The following is a 17,539-nucleotide window of genomic DNA, read 5'->3' on the forward strand; positions in this document are numbered from 1 at the left end:
TCTGGCAAAGGCTTGAATCACAAAATAAAAGTCTCTGTATCACCATCTGTCTCCAGACTTGTTCCCTTCCTGTTCAAATGATCCAAATTATCTCTAAACAGTTTTTTTTTTTTGTTTTTTTAACAACCAAGTAGTGCTGATCCTGTTACAATTCAACATTGTCTTTTTGATCTTAAAAGCTGCAGTGGATGTAATTAAAAAAAAAAATCTTAGAGCATCTTTACCAGGTGTGATGAACATCTGGCTGTCTGAGGGGGAAGCCATTTTCTCTGCTGTAATTATGAGAATTACACAGGGTGTGTTGTATGTGTGTGTTGTTTATGCATGCTCAAGTGTTATATATGTAGTTTTTGTGGTTGCAGTTGCAGATTAAATCGTGGGAAAGCTCTTTTCACAAAATTTGACCACTGTGAGGTTTTTGATGAGGTCATGATTAGGACTCATTTTCTTCCTCTCTGTTATTTGCCACCTTGCTTACAGGAGACAGTTCCCCTCCACTCCCACTATTCCTAAGATCCCCTCCTGGCAAATTCCCCTGAAGCCATCTCCAGCATCCAGCTCCGCATCCGTTAACCACACCAACAGCAGCAGCGACATCTCCCCTGTCAGTAATGAGTCAGCCAACACCTCCCCCATTAGAGACGGACACCACAGCCCTCAGGATGTGCTACTGGGAGAGCCGGATGGAGCTCACGTTGTCAACGGAGACATCGCCACAGTGGGCCTCGGCACAGCAATGTCCCTGGACCTAAAGGACCAGGTCCGTATGGAGGTACAGGGGGAAGAGGAGAGGAAGGAGGAAGAGGAAGAGGAAGAGGAAGAGGAAGAGGAGGATGATGATGTCAGCCATGTGGAGGAGGAAGAGGAGGAGGAGGAGGAGGAGGGTCTAAGCATGCAGACAGAGGATCGACGAGGTGGGGACGGACAGATTAATGAACAGGTGGACAAACTGAGGCGGCCCGAGGGTGCCAGCAATGAGAGCGAGGTGGATTAGACAACAGTAGAAAGCACAAAAACACTCTCCAAACACCACTTCTCATCTCTGCTGACGGCTTTGTTTCAATCTGCTGCTCTCCGCTCGCACTCAATCTGTTTGTTTTGTTTTTTTTATTCCTTTTATTTTTTCTTTTTCAAATCCATCTCCACTGTCTGTTTCCACTTGTTTCTATAACATCTTAATCTTGAGCAAAATGAGGAGAAGGCGTGGGTGTGAGAAGACGTAAAACTGACAAATATTGTCTAGTTGACACATGGCTTACCTCAATTTACTTTTCATCATGCAAACTAAATGACTGCATGCCGAGCCAAGTACCATGTTGTGAGAAATGACGGGCAATAGTCAAATCAGAATGACTTTAAAAGGCTGTATGCAGAACTAACTGTGTGTGACTTACTGCTTTTAATTTTCATGATTTGATCAGATAATTCACAGCTTTGCCTTAGTGTCCTTGTAATTGTACTAAGGCTCTTATACAGACCAAAGAGGCAGCGCTGAACAGAATAGCTCTGCTGTATAGTGCAGCTGTGGGTCAGGAGTCATATGTTGGTTCTTCAGTCTCAAAAGATACGGTGAGCTTCCAGAGAAGCAGTAACACAGTTTGCCTCCCTGTTGATGGCGATAGGAGAGGACAAGCTCTTCCAGGGCCAGAGCTTTTACCCTCTTTTATGTGTCCTTTCGCATTGGTGTCAGTCTGTCAATAATTCACAAGGCCAGCAGGGTGGCATTTGGGTGAAATAAAAGCCCTGAAATTCGAGATTAGAATGTGATGACGGGCTTTGTTCCATGCCGGTGTCAGAGTGCTCATACGCTCAAAGGAGGGGAAGATAAATGTTTTTTTCCCCCTGCTTTCCTTTTTCACTGAGGGCTAAATTGTGCATCTTTGCGAGTGTGTTTGTGTGTGGCAGGCGAGAAAACCCAGACTGTCTGCTGAGCTGTATCTGTGTCTCCAGCAGGGCAGCTGATTTGGTTTGTGAAGTATGTTAATAATCAAATGATCAACAAATAACAGATGTATTAGTTCATGCAGCTTGAAATGTCAAGGAGGCTAAAAGCGGAAATCTAATACAGAAAGCCCAGTTGCATTGTATTATTTTCCGTGACAAACCCTCCGGTCCAAATTATGTAGGGCCTCCTACAGTGAGTAATCTTTACAGAAAACGGCGCCAATATTTTGTAATTAAGCCACAGTAAAACAACGAGTGCTGCCACAGATGGAAGTTGCAGAACTTGTATCACTTTTTTTTCTCGGTGTGGAGGTGGATGGGGAAAGTAAAAAAAAAAAGTTGCCCCATGATTGAAAAGGAAAGCAATAAATGAATACTTGACTTATTGAATTACTCACTCTGTCTCCAGCTAACAAGAAGAGTCCATGAGTGAGAAGGAGGGATATCAGCGCTTGTGCCATTTCCACCTCCATCACATGCTCTTCATAGGAACACAGAAAAGGTAGAGGAACACTGAACATCTCTGGTTGGCGCCACCCCAAATCTACACATTATTGTTGGTTACGTTGATTGAATCTCAGCTAAGTGTCAGAGGATGACAACAATACTGCAGTATACTGTCAATTATATATATGTTTTGATTTAGTAGAAATGAATTTGTGTGGATGATTGAGGGTGGTGAAAAGAGGTACAGAATCGAGTGGTGTAACTTTCGCTTCTTAGCTCTGTGGTTTCGATCAGTCGTCTCTGTAGGCTGCAGATCATTATCTGAGTGTAAGCCAGAAGTGTACATAACTGTTATAAGTTTGGTTCATTTCAACAAGGAGCTGCTTAATATTTATTCCAAACCAGCTGGACACAGAATACACTTGTCTTGTGTATTGTTGCTATCAAATGACAAACCTAGTATTACTGAGATTCCCATGTTCATATTTTGCATTTCTTCGATGCAGTTTCTGTTTTATTCATGTGTGTCTTTTTCCTGGAGTTACACTGATGATTGTAAATCCCAACAGAGTAAAATGTACTTAATTTGTAATTCCATCCATTCAGTCAACATTAAAGAAAAGCAAAATGCACAATAACAAACAAGAGCTCATATTACACTGATGTAGTCCATTGCTTACGTAGGTTGTGTCATTTCTCTCAAAATTCTCAGAATTGTTTGTGTGACTGTGGTTGTGTATGTGCTAGGGTGGGAAAGTCTGTGGTGGGATAGTCTCTGCTAATTCATATCAGACAACGGTCCGTAATGTTTTTTTTTTTTTTTTGGCTAAAAATGAAGTTTGGTAATTAATAATGAAATCCAATCATGAGAGATTTTCCACTGTGTGAGACGGTGTTGAGACATATGAATCCAGGAACAGTGTTACTGTAAATTACTGTAAATGTTTACCATTCAGACCAACTTGCCTGATCCACATCCAAGGGCCAATTTTAGGTCAAAGCTTCCGATTAATCTCTGTGGTTACTTTCTGGGTTTTGTGTCATCTCTCATAACTCATAACCTGCTCTAATGCATCTGTAAGGCCAGAAGCAGATTGAGTGTATTACAATACATGTGCCTATAGTGAATTTTCAGAAACCATGACAAGGCAGGGACTTTCAGCACTTTTTCAGCTCACATTCTGGAAATGAGTAAATGACTCGGTTACACATTAAGCCTCTGAAGTTTTGTTTATTTCTGTAGGTGGACTGTCAGTTCCTGTCATTTAGTTTCTGTCATGGGAGCGCTGCCTTCTCACATTAGATTTCCTATTACTTTCTGAATGCATTGAAGATGTCGAAGATTACACATTATAGAGTAATTGTTTGTAGTTTAATTGCTTTTTGAAAAAAAAAAAAAGAAGAAGAAAAAAAGTTTGTTTAATCCGGCAGCTCAGAATACTGAAGCAGGGTGAAGCAGCAAAAAGGAGAGAGTTAGTTTAGTAAGTGCAGAGACAAGTTAAGTGTTATTCAAAGTAATTTGATGTCAATAATGGGACTCTCCTGCTCCTGTGCAAAAATTGTAAATGTATATGGATGACTACCTGACTGTACATGAAAGACTAACTTAAAAATACAATCAGTAGCTGTTGGCATGCTCGTAATGTTGTCATGTTCATGACAGTTGAGGCAGGAAGCCTGAGAGATCTTAGCATGCTCTCCGAGGCACTAATATGGACTTGTACACACACATTATGGTGCAAATTTGTGTATTTCCCATTTAATGTGAATCCAAGAAGTTGGGCTTACTGGTTCCTTGTTCCTAGAGCTACATGTGAACTTGGATAATTTGAATTAGATGGAAAACTCAATTAGGAGGAAAACTTACTGTAAGATACTACCTTAACTGGTGCTTGTTTCATGTTGACAAATGTTCCTCGGAATTTCGACCTCAGTCATATTTTTATTTTCTCACACAGGTTAAGTTACTAATGACTCCACGAGGCTGCCAGAATTGATGGTACAGCTCAAATCGCAAACTGCCAGTTTGTTTTCTGTTGTAGTAAGTTACAGTACAATGTCCACATCCTAAACCACAGGTGAACTGAAAAAGCCAGATTCTCCTCATACGGGGGATTCCAAATATGCATTATCAACTGTATGAATTTAATTTATCAAGGTCTAAATGATCAATAGTGTTTCACATATTGATGAGGTGTATAAACTTCTATGAGGTTCGATACCACATCCCTTTGTAATCCATTAACCTCTCCCTGGAGTTCAGGCCAACCTTAGATTTATAGGGACCTACTGTAATAAATCCACTTGTACATCATTTAGTGTCTTTAGGGATTTGCAGTGCATTCCTGTTCAGAAAGCTGTGCCCATCCCACCGTCATAATTTTATCCACATTTTAACTGACTCTTCAACAGCCTCTTGCAGCTTTTGGATAGCCTTTTGAGTAACATTGTGCTTGTATAAATACACTTCTGGGTAGAGCTGGTGTGTTAGCCAGTAACCAGCGCCTCTCAGCGTGGGAGTGCATTGAGGGATTGTTTGTCCAAAGCAACACCTTGGTTTTGACACCATTTGGCTCCCCGGTTGGGAGCCTTAACCTCATCAATCTTGCTGCTAAACGGAGAGCACTCACTAGGATAGTGTATCGACGCGGACTGAACTCCATTGTTCACTGGAACTGAGCACTCAGCAGGTTAGAGGGCTGAGTGTCTCCTTGGATCAATGCAAGGGTTGTTAGCCCATAGCAGCCAGTCAGAGGGCTACCATGGATCTGTCTGCTGCACCATGCACACATCATCTTTACTCATTTCAGACTCCTCCTCGAGTCCTTGAGCGTTGATCCCAGTCCAGCTTTTGTTTTGAGGATAATTTACATCCTACCAATAGGCCCGGTTCTTAAAGCATCAAGCTCCACCCAATATGGCGTCCAGACATCCCTCTCCAACGGGAAGTGCCATGAAATATTTGCATAGGAAAGGTCACAGGCTATGCAGGAAGAGGAGGCCTGAGGAAGAAACACTACTCCTTCCTCTTCCCTGTGAGATAAGATGCATGTGGCAGGCATCTGATGTAATACTTGATGTGTGTGACAAGGCCCGTATAACACCAGAAGTTGCTTTACCCCTCTGGAAATATCCTTTTACCCCTCAGGAATCCTTGTTTGAATTGATGTTATCGCCATCTGTGGTGAATCTCTGTTAACCACCTTTCAAGATGTTCACATCAAAATCCTGCAATTTAGTTTCTCCGTCTATGTTTCTGGAGACCATGGAGTCTTTGGCCATGCTGGCACCATGGCTTTAGGGAACGCCACGTTTGCTGTTGGGGACGGATGTGGAAGTCTGACAGTATACAGTAGGTCCACCTCACTGGCCCCTGACAAAAATATCTATTGGATGGATTCCCATGAAATTTTATACAGTGTTCATATTCCCCAGAGGATGAATCCCAATGACTCTGCTTGAACACTGCTGCTTGAACTTTTTCTAGCACTGATACCAGGTTAAAGTTTTCGCTACTTTGGGGCGTCGCGTGGCGTAGTGGTTGGGGCGAGCGCCCCATGTATAGAGGCACAGTCCTCGCTGCGGTTGGCCCTGGTTCGAGTCCCGCGTCAGGCGCCATTTGCTGCATGTCATTCCCCCTCTCTCTGCCTCCCCGTTTCCTGTCTGTCTCAACTGTGCTATCCATAAAGGCATAAATGCCCCAAAAAATATTCTTAAAAAAAAAAAAAAAGTTTTCGCTACTTTGTCAAGAAATCTATTTTATGTTCATGGTGCCCAGATGATAGACTGATGCATTTCTTGTGATCTGCAGACCTTTCTTTTTTCACCACGATTTACATTAGTGACTTTTGTCAAAATGTATTCACGACTATCGTAATGATTGATAAGAAACATTGTACGCACACTCGTGTCCCTCTAGGATAAATCAGGTCAAAATGTTAATAGGTCCTACCTACGTTTTGGTATAAATATCCGGAAAACTATAGTGGTATTCTCACCAGTCTCCTCTGTACTTTAGTGGATGTTAGCATGCTGACATGCTAAACTAAGATAGCAACGTGAAAATTATATTCGCTAAACATTAACATGTTAGCATCTCCATCGTCAGTATGTTAACGTGCTGAGGGTAGTCGAAACACATTGATCCCTGTAAACTAAAGGATTTTTAACAACACCTCAGAGTGCCCCGGACCCAGCAGTATTGGACTGCCTTTTACTTTTTACCACTTACTTGCACCAGGACAGTCTCCTTGCTGTGTGTTTTTTATCTTCATGCTGAGGGTAGTGTTCAGTCTCACAGAGCTGCTGGTTGTGGACTCCTGGTCTTGTTGGAAATATTTTGGATTTTATATTTGTCATAGGCTTATTATTCACTGGCCTTGAGTCTCTCTCTGACTGATGCTTTTCCTCAATAGTGTGTTGAAAGTAAGGAGGCATGGGTCACCTCCAAAAGCTTTCCACGCCTGTCTCTCTAAAAGCAGCTCACCAGCTCTGAGTAGCCGCTGAACACTGGCTCCTTCCTGGTGAAAATGAGAACATTTGACAAGCCAAGGTCAGCAGGGGGACTTTGCCTGTATAAGGCTTCAATCGCAGGGCCCAGCAAACACTGCAAAGTCATAAAGCACTTTGTCATCACTCGCTATATAAACTCTCAACAATCAAGTGGGATCACATTCCCTCCCTCCCACTCTGTGTGGCCTGTGTCACTTGATTTTCTCCTGGCGCTGTTTCAAATCCAAATGGAGTACGTGGATACTGGAAGGCTGTCATGTGGAAGCTTGTGGGCTCTCTTCTGAACCTGAAGCAAAGCTTTACTCACCTTATTGGCAGGTAAAGGAAGGCACCGCTGAGGAGCAGTGAGGACAAACGGTGGCAGGCTGTAAAAAGCAGAGAGGGGAGTTCTGGCTGGCAGTATTTATGAATGGCCCAATAATGAGCCATCAGGAGAGAGGTGGCCATGAGAACATGAAGGGGGACAAGAGGTAGAAAAAATGAATGCCCTTGTCCTGCACTGGTGGAGAGCAGCTACGCCATTGTGAGGAGATTGGATTATCCAAGGGAAGGCCTGTCAGCCTGCTGAGGGACCGCGGCTGCAGGCGGCGCAGGGGCAACAGGTGCAGCGCTCGCCAACATTTGTGCAAATTAGACTAATCACAGGGCCTGACTGCAGAACACCTGAAGCATGCTAGCAGCCAGGTGGGGGTGGGGGCGGGGGAATAAAGGGGAAAAGAGAGTTGTATGCTGTCTTCTTTTTTTTTTCATTCACAGTGCTCTTCACGCTCTGCTAGGAAGGCCATTCATTTAGAGTCTATTAAAAAGCTTTCTCTTGATGTATCTATATCTTGAAATTACACCAAAAGTAAGCATGAGCGAGAGCCATTCTCGTGACTCTGAGTCTGTACTTAGACATAGCAGTACTGTGAGTTAATTGCTAACGTTAGCATGATAGCACCACTGCACTGAAATGGTATGATGTTTATGCCTACCATGTGCTTTATAGAGCTTACTGGACACAATACACAGAGAAAACTTATGTAAATGTCTTTAGCTTCTCTGGTAAGTGATCATAAACCAAAGTATTGTATGAATCAAAATTTTGACCTGATGGTGGTGCAACAGTCAGAGTCAGGGAACACCAAAGATATTCCAGTTCCTTGCAAATATGAACTCTGACGGCACTCAAGGGAAAGTCAGAGTGTAAACAAGGTCTCAAGTTCATCAACTCTGAACCATGAATGTGTATGTCATTTCTAGAACCACGTCAAAAACATGCCTAAAATTAAAAACACACACTGGCAGGACAGATGTTGACAACATGGTGAATTTCTCATAACATAAAAACCTTTCTATTCATTCACTTCATTTCCAGTTAAACAAGTTCAAGTAAAGATAATTACTAAAACCGAACACATAGATGAGGAAGAACTGTTAAAATTGAAACTCACATTATCTAGATTACATATCATGAACTCAGCAAAATGTACCGTCATAAAAACAAGTTGATAGGAACTTGTTTTGATGAGTTCAGAGAAAATGGCCAAGTTCCAGTTTAACATACTGTCGGCCTATACTACTGAAATGAGAGTAAATGCGTGGAAATAAAATATTGAAAATATAGATATAACAATGTTTTCGATTCCAGACTCCAATCAGTCATAGTAGCCTTCAACTCGGTCAGTTTCTCTGAAGATTTATTCCTTGAAACAAATACCAGGTGATTTTTTTTTCATCCTGGTCCAGATGCTGTACTAAATCAAACATATCACAATGTTTGGGCAATAATAAGTTTAGATGCTTCTCAAAACTTGACAATGATGAACTGTTATTGCAAACACTTAAGGAGAAATTCCAGTTGCCTGCGCCACCAGTGTGATGGACAGAAGCAAACACTAGGAACAGGCCAGAGTCTTTGCCAGGTGAATGAAAACATGAAGATAAGATTAGTAAGTAATTTAGTAATGACCATCAAATTTCATTTTCAGTTTGTGCCCAGAACAAATCTATTTTCTATCTATTTCAAAAGTCTGGATGAGGGAACTAGATTTACCTTTCTAAATGCAGAACTTTGCTTTAGCTTTCTTTTACTTTGGCTCTGGCAGCCAGGATCTCCAAACCTTTCACCCTTCCCAGAGCTACAGTATGTGTGAGATAAGTGGGAAGGTTTGTGAAAAGTGGGAAGGCTGCACATTCACCGACCTTGTCCTCCAAAATTGGCATGGATTGTCACAGTGAAATACAATCCGCATTTTCATGCCTGTAGCGAGGAGGAGAGTAAGTGAAAAAAAATAATCCCAAAATCCCTCAGTGGACACCCAATGTCTTGTTTTGGAGGGTCTGCGGTACTCACAGAATTCTTCTGGTAACAGAAACCCATAGTGAATGATGGACGTTTTCTATTATTAGCATCAGCAGAATCTTCCCAACCTTTGCTTCTTCCATGCTGCAAATATCACATTGCTGATGTCTTCCATATTAAATTACTGAGTTTTAACTGAGCGGGGCTGTGCAGTGTCTGTTATCAACAACCATAATGTGGAAGATTAGCACACACATGATGCCCACCTGTTGCCCAGCGCTGTTTTATGAAGGTCACAGCTGTGATACTGAAACCAGTCTTTTTAAAGACTCGTGATGTTCATGGGGTGCTGGTGATATTCAAGAGTCATTCAACAAAAATAAAACCCATTGTAATGCTTTCATTTTAATTGTATTGTAACTGTTGTGAAATAACAGATCCAAACAACAGTTAACTCCCAAATGTTGTTCGACTGCAGCCCACTGAGTGTTTTTATGAAGTTTAAAAAACAGAAAACTCCACCCATTGCGGTCTAGCAAATGCCACGGTTGTCACATTTCTGTTCAACCCAGTGCTACTTCAAGTATAAACTCACTCCCACCCAGCCAGTGTCATCCACAGAGGAGCAGTGTCATTAATTGTGTCACCCAGAGTATTATATACAGTATACATACTGTATATTCACACACACATATATTATAATTATACATTTCAACGTAGGCTATATATTGTAATTTGTACAAAGTCCCACACTGTATTTCCTCTTGTTATCAAACGGTTTCCTCTTTATTATATAGTAACTGCTCTGTATTACAACACTAACTTGTTCCTATCAATTTAAAAAAAAGGTTTTACTTCCACGTCTGTGACCAAATCTGCATCTTTTTTTATTGACCTGTAAATGCTCCTGGACCAAAGTCAGAAATGAGTGACACTTCCTGCATCCTGTGGCCACAAGTGGCGGCTGTTGCGTCACGTAGCTAACTTACTTGCTGCACGCACGCATGGCGGCTCAGAACTACTCAGAATAATAGGAATTTATTTAGGCGGATAAATACATCAGTGTGTGACCAGAGGCATATTCAGTAAATGTTACTTTATTTTATGTACAAACACACGCACACACACACACACACCACTTTAACTACCTCAGAAAAAAAAAAATCATTTTTTTTTTCTTTCCACAGAAATTACAGTTGAAAGGCTTTCACAGCATTAACATAAGAATGAGTCACACATCGTTGGTGCCAGAGTCAAACGCTTTTACAGCTCTGTCAAACACTGTCCGTTGTGTGTTCAAGTCGTCATCGCGGAGCAGAAACACCATGTTGGACCATTCCAGCTTATTGTCAGCCAATATGCCAGGCTTTTCCCTGAAAGAAAACGATCCCATTCCCCTCGGACTCACGTCAAATTAAGCAAATTTACAGCTTAGCACTTAAGAACTTCTCTGTTTGCCAAGAAAGCAGCAGCAGCAGGCTTCACTTGCCAGTTAGCAGCGCTGCGCTGTGGCAATTGAAGTGGAATGAGAATTACTCTGGCTTCTGAGAGAGCGTTGGCCCATTAGATTTTTTTTTTTTTGCTCCAAGCTCTCTGCTTTTGGATACGGCTTATAAAGTGATGAAACACTCAGCTCTGGAGACCTCTGGTCCAGTTCTGAAGCAAACTACTTGAAGGGTAATGGCCGTGTGGCTACGAGCCAGCTCGGCTCAACCGTTTTGTGCACTTGCTTCTGGTTTATCATCTGCTACTAGTTGTTTGCTCTGCTGGCAAAGTCGTGTTTAACTCTGGGGATGACTAATCTACAGCAATGGGAAAACTTGAGGCAACGTAAAACAAATAGAACACAACGTTTGGTATTTCTTAGTAAACATTTATGTAACAGGGTTGACAGGAGGCTCATTTTTCACGAGCTGTTATCTTTCCACTGGATTCTGTTTGTGTTTGTGAGACGACAACTGCGTGTTTACTAAATAACATCTCTCATGTAACATTACACCCCCGCCTCCCTCCTTTTTGAAACTGTGTTCACTTCAAACAAAGCTCACAGAAATACAGGAACTGTGTTTGTTCCCAACTCAGCACAGTAACCGCGTTTAATTTTGAGCATGACAGCAACATCTGAACTTGTGGTGAGAGACACAAACACATTGACTTTTTATTTAGAATCAAACGTCCATCAACGTTCGAGATGCATCAGGTGTTTATCATCTCATCCAGAACGCCTGTGTCAAGTGTGTTGAAACAGTGGGTTTTAATTTATAAAATAAAAATAAAATAAAATGTATTTATAAAAGTGCTATTGAGTGAGAGCAAACCCCTGCCCTCAAACACACCCCGACTTCTCTGCAGAGATGAGAAGACAAAAAGGAATAAAGCTTTATCAAAGAGAAAAGGTAAGGAAAAAATAGATCTGGTTGATTACCATGATGAGTGGATCAGCAGTTTGCCGACGGTTTACTCAACTTCTGTGTGAACTGGCCAAAGTTTAATCAGGTTTTTCAGGTTTTTGAAGTTAATAACCACACCACCGTTGTTTGTTTTCACCAACCGAATGTTCCAGCAAAACTGTGAGAAGAATGCTTTGTTATCATTATGTCCTAACAGAAGAAAAATGTGTTGAAAGACAAAGATTTCTAGATACACCACCCACTAAAGAATGTGAGATGTGTTTATGGAAAAAAGAAAGAAAGAAAGAAAAAAATCTTACCCGACCAGAGACAAAACACAGGTGTTGCACAAGAGAATAATATCTGATTCAAACCTGCTGAGCATATAGAGAAGTAGATCTGTGGCTCACGCAGAAAAGGATCTTTAAAAGATAATTATATATTTGTTAATGCATGAAATCATGGAGGAAGATGAAGCCAGAACTCATTTGACCAGTGGTTGCTATGTTGAAAAGCTTAACAACAACCTAGTTCTCTTGGTGTGGTTGGGTTTAAAAGTGGAAAATATAAAACGGATGGAAATCTCTCGTTTTTGCAGATCTTTGTAGACCAGCTTAAGTGTTTGATGTCTGAAACTATCTCATGTTACAACTCAGACTTTCCAATGGATGGTTTTAATAGTAATTCTTCCGTAGACATGCTAGACATGGAAATTCATGTTATTTTGGTGACTGTTGTGCACTTTACTGTTCCTTCAGGTTTTACTCTCAAATGCCACATTTTCCATGTAGCTGCAGATCATAGGTGCTGTCACTCCTTTGTTCTCTGTACAGTAGCCATATGTAACAATACAGGGCTCCTTGCCCGAATGCCTGTTAAGAGACTGGAGATTACCGCACACGTCACACTTTGATCCCAGTCGCACACATTCAGGAAGAACAGCGGCAGATCTAAACAGAGCCACATAAGGCAAAGCCGCATGTTACTATGGCCCTGCATCCAATAAGGTCTTGTTAATGGTAAATTGGATGAGTGTGTGTCCAATTCTCCATTTCCTCAGAGGTGTCTCAGCAGCAACAGCTGCTACCAATGGCAAAGCAGCTTTTTTCACACAGCCCCCTTTTCTGCTGGGTGACCAAGGTCTTTCCAAAATAAGCCCATACACATGCAAAAATAGATAAATGAACATCTATTGCAAAGGGCACCGGATTTAAAGAGAGGTCTAACCAGGGCAGAGCGCTGAGGGAGGCGAGGGGGGAAACATCTCATCCCAAAACACGTGAACTAAAAATGGGTCAATGAAGCAGTAAAATTGTCGTATATGACACATGATATACAGTATACCTGCACGACTGCCAGTGAACAGCAAAACAAGTCTGATGACAAAGATATGATACGATGGCAGGTGATTCATTTTATGCAAAATGATTTTTTTTCTGTTTGTGGCCTGTGCCTCATGTTTGCATTGCTAAGGTAGGTATAACTCTGGGACTTTGTTATAAAAAAAACTTTTCAAACACAATGAGACTCACTGGATGAGTTTAACATCAGCTGCTCAAGTCAAAACTTTTTCATGTCTAAATCCGCATTTCTCATGAACTACAAGCAGAGTTGTCATGTCCTTTGAGTAGCCTATTCATACTGTATATTTTTTTATGCCTTTATATCCTCCTATTCATATGGGACTATTTGTTCCAGTTGTCACAAACACATTTCTATCACTTTGTACTTTCTTCCTACTTTTACTGACTGGGTTTCTTTGGGATGGCTAGTGAAGATTGAGGAAATGATGATGGAGATATACAGTTAATTGACACAATAATTATCCAATGGATTTGGTTTTAATCAATGGTATTTCTGCAGAAACGAGGAATCTACATTTGTTTAGTTGTGAAGAAGAAGTATCAGAGCTTTGAGGAAATCAAAGCTAACAACTTGAATGAAAAATGTTGACGTGATCTGTTTGCTTGCTATAGCAAGTTGTGCTAATTAGCCAAATTTGACAAATCCTTTCCTCATTTACTGCTGATTCTTCTTAAGACAATCATACATCTGTATTTCCTTATTCGCCTGCTTGGTAGAAAAGCTAACATACTGTATCATCACCTTTGAGCACAGATAGACATAGCCACCATGATGTCACCCAGAACTATCTGAATAGCGGTTTTGAAGCTTGAAGTGGGCCGTTCCAATGTCATAATCTTGCCAGTAGCTACCTTACACTGCCAAGACTTCAGTAGATGCCAGCTTGTGGTAAGTATACTCAGGATTGTCACTTAAAGGGGAACTATGCAAGTCTAGTCGCTTGCCGTTTTGCTAACCCTCCTCCATCCACACCCGGCCATGTGTATTTGTTTTCAACAAAGCCGACGAGAAGGCAATCCGTGCAGCGGTGGATAACATTATATATCATATACGTGTTACAAATGCGTATATTTGTGTAGTCTTATCTGTCATAAACAAGAGATTACAGGTTACGTGTCATGGTGACGCTGAGACAAGAGCTGGGACACCGGGCGGAGGTGCTGATCTTGCAAAGTTGGTTTTTCGACCAGGAGATGCTACGTGGAAGGCAGAGAGCCTCCATTCTCCTCGTGACAAGTCATCTAACCATCACAATTACTCTGAAGCTGTTTAATAAATAAATAATTTAAAAGTTTAATTTAAATTTAATTTAATTTTAATTTAATTTAAAGTTGATAACAGTAAAAATCTTGCATAGTTCCTTTAAAGCGGCCACACCCTTAGTTATGCAAAACTGTAATCCTTGATAAATTTCAATGATTGAGTGATATAAAAATGTAACTAAGTTACCTTGATGTGTTTAACCCAGTTATAGGCATCTCTTTGCACGTTTAGCAGAAACTGCAACATTAGTCTAATTTGAGTTGTTTGTGATGAGCCTGATAGATCTTTGACCAACATTCACTCTCTTTTGGTCCCTACCAATTTCTGCAGAAAGCACGTATGTCCTGCTGTTCAATGGTCAAGCAGTTAAATGTTGGCATTGTCAGTCTGTCGTTTATCAGAACGGCATAGTGTAACCAAACAGTAACATTGATGTGGGGCAACCAAGGCAGTGAAAGTGGGAAAATGAAAAATCCTGTGGGTTCAACATTACAAGCAACACCTTTCACATGAATAATTGTGCAACCTAACCTACTCTTATTATAAAAAATATGAATCTAGCTTTCATTTTTTTTACTCACTAATTTCTTTTTATGTAATTAACACATTTCAGTCAGGTTGGAAAATTGCAGCTTCACCTCTCAAGAGACAAATTAACAGAGTAATTTCTTCTTTAGGAACAATTCAACTTGAGAAAAATGCTAAATGGGGGGCAGACAAATGAACAATGCAGTGAACAGTGTGTTGAGTGGTGTGTGCCTGGAGGCAGTGGGTGCAGAGAGATGTGAACTAATATCAGCTGTACTGTAGACATCACATCTGGCCGAGGTACAGTGTCTGTCTCAGGCCATGATGCCGTACAGTACGTACAGTCCAGACAGACTCAGCCAATCAGCACCTTTGTGCCCCAGTGCACTTATTGACACCTGTGTCCTCAAATGTTCACAATGTGGCAATAATGAGAGCAGACCTGTGTACACATAATGTCAGCTTTCCCTGCTGCCTTCATGCTGTACTTCCACTTACAGCTCTCTAAATGGAAATGTAATCATGTGTACACAAACCTGCAGGTTTTTAGTTATCTTGACATATGAATAGTATATAATTTACAGTAGGCAGATAATTTATCATTAGAATACACATCTTCATTCTCAACACTTCTTTTCAAACAAGTGTGAATACATTAATAATCTGTATGTCATATAAGGACATTTTATTCTCACACACATCTGATCTTTCTTTCATTTATCTTTAATTACAGGTACACTGATCATTTATTTTAAAATGCATGTCAGATGTTTATGATAGTTATCTTGGCACTGACGCTTCGCTCATAATATTAAAGCTGTAATCTTTGTCTTTTTGTCTTTTAATTTTTCTCTGGTGGCAGTAACGGACTCTTCTCACAGGTATCATTATAGTTTCATCTCATCTTATATGATAACTCTGCGGCTTCGCGACTGGCACATTTTTCTCCCTGAGTTTTTCCAGCTCTCTCTCTCTCTGGCTATTAGTGCAGGATTCGGGAACAGTCAGGCGGTGTAGTCCAGAGCGGGCAAATCTCCATAAATCCTTCCACAGTGGCTACCCTCTTCAGACTCCACTGTACAATATCTGTCTTCATCTAGGAGTGCACAGGCCCAGCCACCTGCTTTTCCTCTGTTCACCCCCTCCCTCCACGCTTTGTGAACTTAATAAAAGCTGCCATTAAGCAGCGCTTCATCTGTTTGGGCCCTAATCTGCCTTATAGGCATCATGTGACCACATATGCAGTGCACACCTGTCATATGTGCTCCCAGCCCCGACTGTTGCCTCTCCACGCTGCTCACACTCTCACTCAACCTGTTCTTGGCACATCAACTGACTGCATGTCAGCCATGGCCGGCACACACGCACCCTCACCACACACACACACACACACACACACACACACACACACACACACACACACACACACACACACACACACACACTGTTGGCACCCATTTACAACGTACATGACTTGGAGGTGTTTGGTGGAAAGGTAGAAAGAGTGCATCTGTTGGGAGATGCGTTGTACTGTAGTTCAACATTGAAAAACACATTGACACTGAAAACAGGCCTAAAGTCGTTCAGTACGTTTTTATTTCACTGAGTGAAAAGCTCAATCTTTGCATAAGACATGCAGAAACAGAAGAAAAACATAAATATAGCACAATGAAGATGAACAGCACTGTATCCAAGTGGAGTATAAGCAATAGGTCTAGAATGAATAGTATAGTGCTGAGGGCAACAAATTCAAGTAGAGACTTTTTAAAAAATTGCTTCATTGTCTACTTCTCATATAAAATGTCTCATGAATCTAGCCAAATTGAACGCTAAAGGGAGATGGCTTTTAGTCCAAAAGTGCAATATATTTTACAAAGTCTAAAATGTTATTCTGTTTATGCCACTACGCTGCAGTAAGCAGGCGGCTTTCATATTACATTTTTTCCAGCAGTGGAAATACATCTCAGTTTATTTCCCCACCACTTTTTTATACCATCCTTTTTACTCTGTTAATTAAAACAGTAAAATGATCTGTTGTTTCAGCAGCAGCCTATGCAGGATTTGGAGGTCGTTTCCGTCTGGTTTTTGTGTAATATAATTTTCATGTTTATTCTCTTTTTTTCTGGTAGATTATATACAGGATGCCAGCTGGCTGACAGATGGTGATGCCTTTACCCGTGTGTTTTTTTTTCTCCTTTTTTTTTAATAAAAAAAAAACACATCACAAGGAAGAGAAGGAGGAAGGACAGGAGCAGCTGTAGACGAGGGGACAGACAGAAACAGCACACTGACCACTGGGTGACATGAGGGAGTGGGAGGAAAACCCAACACATGGCTCAAGGCAAAAGAAAAAAAAAAGTGAAAAAAAAAGATAAATAAATGTTTAAATGTGCCCTGTTAACATCAAACAAGACACAGAGAGCCATCTTGTGAACAGTAGCAGGCCTCCAAATCTCCCTAATGGTCCTCAGCTCTGATCTTGTTCTTGCACGAGAAAGTCAAGCATGAACAACGTGCGACCCCAACAACAAATATTGTTGATTCCTCTACCTGCATGGATGCAGATGTTTGTTTTTTTTGTTTTGTTTTTTCATTTTCTCCAAATTCTGTGGCAAAAAGTGTCCCAGTTGAATTTCTAGAAGAACAAAGCAGGGAAAAGACGAACAAGGTCATGAAATATGAATCGAAGCTCTGAGCAGCTGGGACGGAGCCACAGGTCTGTGTTCTTACAGTTGCAGCCTATCTGTCTCTCTCGGGGGGAGACACACACACTCGCACAGACACACACACTTAGTGTCACCTACAG

The 17,539-nt window shown here is 41.2% G+C and overlaps 1 protein-coding gene across 2 annotated transcripts in view; it reads left to right on the top strand.

Annotated features, from left to right (window-relative positions):
* Positions 1 to 3,045, top strand: part of pex14 (peroxisomal biogenesis factor 14) — a 44,125-nt gene extending 41,080 nt beyond the window's left edge. The window contains exons 10-11 of one of the 2 annotated variants that reach the window (XM_083976347.1): positions 481 to 985; positions 2,354 to 3,045. In XM_083976347.1, coding sequence (XP_083832473.1) covers positions 481 to 985; positions 2,354 to 2,377 — 529 coding nt within the window. In that variant the 3' untranslated portion in view covers positions 2,378 to 3,045. The remainder of the gene's footprint in view (positions 1 to 480; positions 986 to 2,353) is intronic. The other variant, XM_083976348.1, reaches the window with a different exon arrangement.
* The last annotated feature ends 14,494 nt before the right edge of the window (positions 3,046 to 17,539 follow it).

This window comes from Trachurus trachurus, assembly GCF_905171665.1.
Source record: "Trachurus trachurus genome assembly, chromosome: 7".
Lineage (NCBI taxonomy): Eukaryota > Metazoa > Chordata > Actinopteri > Carangiformes > Carangidae > Trachurus > Trachurus trachurus.